This window comes from Poecilia latipinna, unplaced genomic scaffold, assembly GCF_001443285.1.
Source record: "Poecilia latipinna isolate Pla-1442-1.1 unplaced genomic scaffold, P_latipinna-1.0 Scaffold3637, whole genome shotgun sequence".
Classification (NCBI taxonomy): Eukaryota; Metazoa; Chordata; class Actinopteri; order Cyprinodontiformes; family Poeciliidae; genus Poecilia; species Poecilia latipinna.
Window position 1 is genome coordinate 32,097 of NW_015116253.1, and position 9,159 is coordinate 41,255.

The following is a 9,159-nucleotide window of genomic DNA, read 5'->3' on the forward strand; positions in this document are numbered from 1 at the left end:
AAAAAAAAAAAAAAAACGATTTTCAGATGGTAAAAAAATGAAACGCATCCAAACATCATGTAGGTTTAAATCCTGCATTATGTGATTATAAAGTTTATCTGTTGAGCTGTAGGAGGTGAGAGATCTGCCGCCGAAAGAAGAAAGAAGTGTAATAAGAATGAAGATATAACAAAAAACAACTGATGAAAACAACAAATGTCAAAACCAAACGTTTTCTAACAAAACATTTTGGTAATTTATTATTTTTATTGGTTTTCCATGACTTTTCATTTCCATTTCTATTAATGCCTCTTCAAAATGGGGAAGGAGAAATGATCTTCCCACCACATGATAACAACAGCAATGGAGGAAAAAACTGCATGTTAATGACAGAAGCGTCTCCATAGCAACTGTTAGAAGCTGTCAGAATCCCAGCAAAAGCCTTTCAGGTCCTACCATCACAAACATAAACAGTTTCTATCAGAACCAGGTTTAAAACTCCACAGTTTGGTTTGTTTTCATCAATTCAATGAAAGAAGCAGCAAAAACACTGGAATCGAGGTCAAAGGTCATACTAACACAATTTCCTGTTCCATCAGTGCAACCTGCCCATGCTGATGCTTAAGACAGCCAATCAGCCGACCAGGATCCCATCAGGATTCATGTTTTCTGCTCAGACTGACGGTTTCTCCACATGAAACCCCTGAAACGCCGAGACAGAGCCGCAGATCGGACCTGATCCCCGATTTCAAATCATCAGGGCCGATTATCGTCATAAACTCAGCTGTTTATATCCACCAGGTGGCATCAACCAGACTCACTCCAGAGGCTGTTTGGTCCTGATGCTGGTGGGGAAAGGAGACCAGCTGACCGGGGCGGCAGCGTTTATTTTAAACTACAGTGTTAACAAACTACAGCTGGGATTCTGGGACAAATTTATGAGGTTTAAATTTAGGTTGAAATGATTAATTGGATTAATGATGAAGAATCTATTATTAAAATAATCAACTAGCACATTAATCGAATAATCACTAACTAGAGCACACAGACGGAAAAAAGGTTATTTACAGCAAAAACAACAGTCAGAGCAGCAATTAAGCCAAAACTGTGACAAAATATCAACATTTTGCAATTAAGACAAAAAACAACATATTTTTCTGTAAATCGGTCCTACCTAAAAATGTCCAAACAGTCGACAGATCAGTCTGCATTACACTGGAGTTAAAGGAAGCAGAATGGGTTGAGCTCTTCACAGGCACTTCTAAAGGAATGGCGTGTTCCTGCATCAATGCAAGTTTTATTTTCTTATTTAAAAAACTAAAACTGAAATAATCATTAGTTGCAGCTCCAGTTTAAAGGTCATCATGAATGATGATCCTTCACAAAAACACAGAATAAAAACAGATAATAAATGAAGAAGCCATTTTTAATAATCAACTTGACTGTCGGTGCTGGAAAAGCAAACCGAGTCTTTAACAGAAACACGTTGGCACAGCGATACCCGGATCACGTGAAGCTGGAATCGAACCTTCAACTTTCTGACTGCTGTTCATTTTGCTTTACGGCCGAGTCAGAAACACGCAGTCAGACGACGACTGCAGCTTCCTCCATCATCCTCTTCTCACACCTTAATGTAAAGGAACGTATGAGAAGTGTGAGCTACAGAGAGTGGGCAGCGATCCGAATGCGCCCATCTGCCAAGAGAGTGGAGGAGGAAGAGGAGGAAGAGGAGGAGGAAGAAGCAGGGATCAGGTGTCTTAATCTGGATTGACAGTTACATCACTCTCCCATCGTTTATCTGCTGCACAGATGCTGAGCAGGTTTCTGAATGAACCTGTGCATGCATACATCCACATGTAGCATCTGAGGCATCCCATAACCAGGCAGCCATGGCAACCGTTGCTGTGGCTACAGTGGAGTCTTTGTGGTGGCACGTTTCCCAGAGGAAGCCATGGGGGGTGAAAACTGTAGGTACAGTAGACGAAGAAACAGCCCACCACCAAAAATAGCTACTACAGGAAAAACCTTCTCCTTTTATGGATTTAATACTTTATATCCTAAAAATGAAAAAGCCAGAGTGAGAAAGTTCTTTTTTTTATCATTTTGTGTTGTTAAAAATATGAAATCTGCTGTTAATGAAGGGTTTTTGACATTTTGGAGCATTTTTACTTCGTTCATGAGGAACGGTTAAGGATCCCTCGAGGTAATTATCTTTCATAGTAAAATCTGATCTGAAAACCAGGAGATTTTTCATCTGAACCAGCAGGAAATCCTGACTGAACAGTTAAACAGGAGGCAGAGGAGCATCAGCTCTGAAACTCACACAGCGGCTCAGTGTGTGTTTGTATGAGAGGGGAGCATTTATTTCAAAATCATTTTGGTTTGTGTTCATAATGTTGAAAAAACATTAAATCAGAAGTGATTCTTTATCTCTTGCTGCATCAAACACAGATCAGTTGTCCTGACTGTTAAACATCATGTTGCCTCTGTTACTCCATTGCCTTTTTGCACCGTTAACTTCAAAAACTTTATTATTCACAACTCTTATCTTTCAAACCAAGTGTTTAGTCACACATCAGAAGTTAACATCAGTAATTTGGCTCTTTTAGTTTGTAAAGACACGAAAAAAGGGGTTAATATTTCACCACATTATTCATTCATTTATATATGTCACAGTTTCAAACTAAATATTTAATAAGATCGCTGAATATTTAGTTTACAAGTAACCATTTAGCTCCACGCTTTTGTTAGCGAGCTAAATATGTAACTGGCAAACTATTTAGCTAGCTAATTATTTTGTTTACACAAAAATATTGTTTGCAAACTAAATATTTAGCTCTAAACTGAATGTTCAATTTAGAGCTAATTATTAAACTTGTTAAATTTTAAATTGTGAACTATTTAAGCTCCACAAAACACAAGTCCTCCAGACCACTAGGGGCAGTTGACTGACACAACATACCGGACCAAACCCTCAGCAAAGACGGGATGTCTGGAATAAAATTAGAGGAAGTGTATTTCAAACACGCCGTCGTTTTCAACATTATTGATCGGCAGCATATTTACAGGTAACATAACCTGCTCCAGACTCCACCTGGTGGTCTGGAGGACTTCCGTCGTGTGGAGTGAGTTCGCAGCGTTCAGCAATAGGAACTTCTGCCAATGCGCTAATAGCACAGCTAATTTTTCATTTAGCACATTAGCTTTTTTGGTAACTTTGCTGCCTATGAAAATGGTTGAACTTAGCACCTTAGAATTAGCTTTTGCTAAGTTCTGTGTTGGAATAGCAGCTTAACGTCAGCAGAACTAATGATGATCAGTGTTTTAGAGTTAGCATAGCTAACTTTTTAGTCAGTTTTATATTTGCTGTTTTGCTTCTATTTCCTTTTTAGTTGTTTTTATGCTTGAGTATTTAGGAATTTGCACGATTGATGGGGGTGACTGAAATCTGAATTGTATTTTTATGCACAGGAGGTTCGCAGACTGAAGCAGGTGAGTTTATTAATAGAATAATAATAACTTTATTGTTCCCCAGTGGGAAAATTCAGGTGTAATGGCAGCAAGTGACAGTCAAAACATGTAGGTTTACAAAAACTAATATTAAAAGATAATTGAGACACTGTGCAGAAAGTCTCTTGTGTGTATTTATAGAATGAGAAATAATGGTGTCCTCCAGTTCAGATGATGACTCACTTCATCACAGCAGAAGAACATTGAACGGCTCTGACCTTCATAAGGACCAAGAACAAGCAGGCATTCAGCAGCCGGCAGGAGAGCTGCTGAATTTTCCCAGTTTTTTTTCCAGCTGGGTTTCAAGAAATTCCAACCACCCAGAAGCAAAAACAGCTTCAACAAAGAACCACAGCAGAGCATCACCTCATGCAGTCCAGAGGTCGGATCCTGACCTCTGGACTGGATCCGAAGTTTAAGCTGTCTTCCTTCTGTTTTCTTTTTGCAATTAGATTTTTCTTTTAAAAGTGTTTTGAGTTAGGCTGAAGGTTAACCAAGGGATTTTCCTCTGTTGCCAAATAAAAAATTGGGACATTTTGACTTTAACACATTCACGTTATCTGGAAACCAGCAGAAGCAGAAAAGGTTCAAATACAAACAAGCAGACCGGAGACCGCCCCAAAAGCAGGAAGTGCACTGCAGCGCAGGGCATTCTGGGTAAATGCTACCCAAACAAACGTGCTAGCCTAGCGCTAGCAGGGGAAATGTGTCTTGGTTTTTAGCCAAAGATAAGAGAGAAATTATCCAACTACATTTTTAGTTCCATTTCATGAAGAAGGAAGTTGCACTCTGAAGGTCTTTGTGTTTCCTCTAGTGTTTCTCAGTTCAGCGCCCCTAGAGGCCAGGAGGGGAACAGGTTGGTTTGACTCAGAGCAGAGAGAAAGAACCAGAGCAGCTGGAGGTGGAGCAGATGATGAAGTTCTGATCCCTCATTGAACCGAGTCTACTGGACTGTCAGGTGGAAAACATCCTGAATTATTACCTGGACATGATAACTGCTATCATAAGTTTTGTCTGAAGACCAGAAACTGTAGAATACTCTAATAAATCAGATGTTTGTGCCAATGGAGAGATGGAAACATCTTCATATCAGCGCTGCACAATATGAGAAAATGTTGCTTATTTTCTTCTTCCCTATCGTTCTCTTCTGCGACCTTTAACCCTTTGATCCCTCTGAACTGACCTCACTGCAGCTCTATAGAAACACCGTAGATCATAAGGAGTCCAGCTGAAGGAACCAGAGAATAATCCCAGAGAGGCTGTTGGTGCCAGGCGGCGTTGTGGACTCACCTGGGCTGGCGCTGTGCGGTCTGAGCCCGCCGGCTCTCCTCGCCCAGCCGACTGAGGGAGGGGGAGCGGCTCCTGGCCCCCCGCCCCATAGTGCGGACCACCACGTTGCCATTGGGGCTGCCGCTGGGCATCTGCTGGACCAGCTGGGGGGACAGGCTGCGGTGCAAAGCGGAGGAGCCAGGCTGCGCGTGGCCCTGCTGGGGGGCCCGATGTTGGTGGCTCTGGTGCTGCTGCAGATGGGGGGCCCAGTTTCCAGGGGAACCGTGCTGCTGCTGCTGGTACTGGCTCACAGAAAGGTTGTTGTCGCTGTTGGAGCGCAGGAGGACCCGGGGCGCCGACAGCGAGGACGGGGACTGGCCGTTTCCGCTGCCAGAGGACGGACCCCGCCGGCGCTTGGAGTAGGCAGGGGCCTCACGGAAAGGCACTGGAAGGAAAACACACTTTTAGTCTCTACAGGAAGAAAAACTCAGCTGAAATCTGAGAACCAGCTGCTCAGCCTGGGAGGAGAGAGCAGGTCCAAACCGCCTGACGTTCATCGTTCACAGAGGAAAACGCCTCAGACAGCTGCCAGCAATATTTACACATGTTCATTACCGTCATATTTCACTCAAACGGACAGAATTAGAAGGTTTATTGAGTCGACTGGAGGCTGATTGGTGGAACATTGATCGGTTCAGAAGTGATCGATCGACCTGAGCTGCAGGAGTTTACAGACTGGAAAGAAACACCAGATTCTTCTGAGTTACAGGAAAACGATCAAACAGAATCACAGCGACTTACTCAAAAGACGGAGCGGAACAGATTCACAGACTAAGAAGGTTTTTTTTAACTTAAATGTAAATTGTTTATATACTTTTGTACAGTTTTGACTTAATTGCTGCTCTGTGTTTGTTGTTCCTCCATATAATAGTTTTCTTTCCGAGTCTCCAGTTGAGTGAGAATGAAGGAATGAGTTCTGGATCTGGACTTCATGTCGTTCTGTGAAAACACATTTAGGTCTGTCATGGTAAAGTTTTATCGATAAACTTTTAACACCAGAAGACATTTAAAATATTCAAAATAAATGAAACAACAGAAGCAACAAATAAAATGAACTATGAAATCTCTGCTAGCTGAGACCAAAACACCAGACTGAAAACTTTTATCATCCAGTTTGTGGTTGATTGATTCGTCACGGCGATTATCAGGATCAGATCAGGTTTAACCCTTCGTCTGTCTGGCAGAACCAGAACCGGTACCGGTACCAGAGCCAGGCTCATCTCTGGAGCTTCTGCTGTCGGTCATTTGAAGGGGAATCGATGAGTCATCATCATCATCATCATCATCAGACCAACATGTGAGGCTCCCTCCCTCTGTCTGCTGCAGACGTGTGGACGAGGTGCGAACGGCTAATGAGCTCTCACATTTCAGAGCCGCCGTGTCGGCGCCGCTTCCTCAGGCTGCGGCTCCATGCTGCTCGCCAAAAACGCATCAACATGCATTTAGAAACTCATATCAGGTTGTTGAAAGAATCACCAGTTTGTCTTTACTGCAGGGTGGAAGTCGTAAAGTTTCTGCTTCTCTGAAATGAGCAACAAGCTAAAGGTCAGATTAAAGTCCAGCAGTCTGGAGACCGGCTGTCCAACCCAGGAAAACGACAAAGTCTCAAAAAGACACTGAGAAAATATTTAAGATATTGTAGTTTTCTACAGAAATTCCTTGGCTGTATTTTTATGACCCACATTTGAACCCAAACATAAAGCCAAGTCTGGAGTGTATGAGATGCTAAAGCTAAATGATACATTTTATCTGATATAAGAAACACAGTAACAGCACAAAGAAGAGAAAATTATTCAGATGATACATAAATCTGTTGATTTATGTATGTTACTAAAAGTAAAAATCTAATTTATAAGTCAAGGGGACAACAAAGTAAAGCTATTTTCAACTTTCTATACAAATAAATACAAACCCAGGCTGCTAAGATTCATGAGATTTCAGATCAGGGAATTAGAGAAGAAATATTAAACAAGGATTTGTGTTCCTCTTTCTAGTAAAATTGATTCTAATCAGCGAAATATACGCATACAATACATAATCATAACGCTGGACGGCGACGGGCCGCTGCAGCATCAATGAAACCTGCAGCTCATTTAATAAACATAGTTTTGTGGTGGGACAGAACTGAAAAACGAGCCGTTAACATCGTTCAGAGACATTTAACTGAACGCTGTGCGGTGGTTTCACCTGGAGGCCTCAGCAGAAGAAAACCTTCACCTCCAGGTTTCTCCATGTCTGCAGACCTGAACCTTTAGTTTTTAAAGGTTTCTACTCAATCCTGTAAACATGAAACATCAGCCAGGTTTCAGGTTCTGCTGCAGGAAACATGAAGTGCAAAATACAGATCAAATACAGGTAGTGACACAGAGCTGTTCTTCATTTTAAAGTGGTTCACACACACACACACACACACACACACACACACACACACACACACACACACACACACACACACACACACACACACACACACCATGTGACGAAGCCTTATAGCCTCTATAACTGGAGGCTTTCTGAATCAAACAGTTGCAGGAGGAAAATCCTGCAGAGCTGAAATCCGCCTGGCTGCGCCGGACAGCGAGGACTCAGAGTTTGATCTGAAACCTTCAGACATGTTGGAGGCTTTTCATACGGAATTAAGCAGAAACCAGTTTAATATTTCCAGAGAAAAGTATCCTGACAGCCACCGCCTGCTCAGCCAGTCAACATGAAAATCTTCACCAACTCGGGACGGCAGAGCCTCCAAAACTGCTGGACTTACTTATTAGTTAGAGAGCTAAATTTTAGTTTGAAGCTAAATATTTAATTAGCAATTTAACTTCAAACTAAACATTCAACTCTAAAGTATTTAGCTCCAAACTAAACATTTAGTGTGAAGCCAAATATTTAATTTCAAACATTTAGTTTGAAGCTAAATATTCAGTTTCAAACTAAACAATTAGTTAGCAAGTTAAATGTTTAGTTTGAAATTGTGACACTAAATAACCTACATTTTTTAAACCTCAAACACTTTGGATCAACTCTAATATCTTCACAGGATTTTTTTTAGTTTTAAAATTGGAACTAAATCTATTTAAAGTTATAATTGTTCAAATGATTCATTAATTTTTACATTTCAACATTTGATTCTGGTCTGATTTGGTTGGATTTCAGAAATTAAATGATAACTCACAGTCTGACTTTAGCGTTTATAGACAATTATTAAATACATGATTTTAAAACTTTAACGACACATAAAGCATCATTAACGATCATGCTTATCAGAAAGAAACTGTAAAAGTGTAATTTCTGAACCGTAGTTTACAGCTGTGGACTTGGGGACGTTCATATTTTTGGTAATCAGTCGAACCTTTTGTGCCGTTAATGTTGGAGACAAAGAGGCAGCGGCGTGACGGCGCAGCGGAGCCTCACAGCGCCTGACAGGCGGTGGTTAACTCTGACAACAGACGGCTCCATGTTCGCCTCCCGTCACCTAACTGTCAACTTCAGCTTGGATTTAAAGGAAATGTCAGGAAGGCTTCTGGATTCGTTTATTCTACATTAACAACAAGTTTCAGCTGCACAAACAGGATTTATTATTTATGAGTCGTCTGTAAAACCAAACTCTGGAGAAAGTCCCAACATGGAGAACAGAAACAAGATTTCATGAAAACAAAAACTTATGTTTCAAAGATGGCAGCCTGATCCAGTTAGATGGAAATATTGGTCATCCACATTCACTGCAATGTGGCAAAAAGCCGACTGTTTAAAAGAACGTTTAATTTAAAAGTAAATGATAAAAGTTCATCTATAAAATATCCCATCAATTCGACTGTTTAAAACCAAAGTTTTAATCTTCCTCCTCACAGCATCTCATCCTCCTCATCCTCTACATGACCACTTGGTCTCTAACCATTTGATTCTCTTCATCCATCCTTCAATTTATCCACTCATCTTCCTCATCCTCATCAATAAACCACTTCATTCACCGTCCTCTTCTTTACGACCAGTCTGTCCCTCTCATCCCCCCGTGCCTCATCACACCTCCTCTTCATCCCACTCATCTTTCTTCTCCTTTATGATGCCTTCTCTTATTTACTCCTTTTTAACCCATTCATCATCTTCATCTTTTTACAACCACTTTTCATCCGACCTTAAATGTCCTTTGTACCAGTCATTGTCCTATTCTGACTCATTGCTGTTTTTCTACTCTCAGCCCTTCATCACACTCATCATCCCATTTCACAAAGCTGCTTTACTTTTTCAAACATTTTCAACCAAATTTTAAGCACAGTAAGCTAAAGGGTTAGCTTACAGTAAGCTAAAGGGTTAGCTTACAGTAAGCTAAAGGGTTAGCTTACA

General features: G+C 41.1%; 1 protein-coding gene across 1 annotated transcript in view; it reads right to left on the bottom strand.

Moving 5' to 3' along the window:
• The window catches only part of LOC106941383 (SH3 and multiple ankyrin repeat domains protein 2-like), a 33,027-nt gene extending 27,804 nt beyond the window's left edge, over positions 1-5,223 (bottom strand). The window contains exon 1 of the mRNA XM_015024388.1: positions 4,780-5,223. Within this exon, the coding sequence (XP_014879874.1) occupies positions 4,780-4,910 (131 nt within the window). The 5' untranslated portion in view covers positions 4,911-5,223. The remainder of the gene's footprint in view (positions 1-4,779) is intronic.
• Between the last annotated feature and the right edge of the window lie 3,936 nt (positions 5,224-9,159).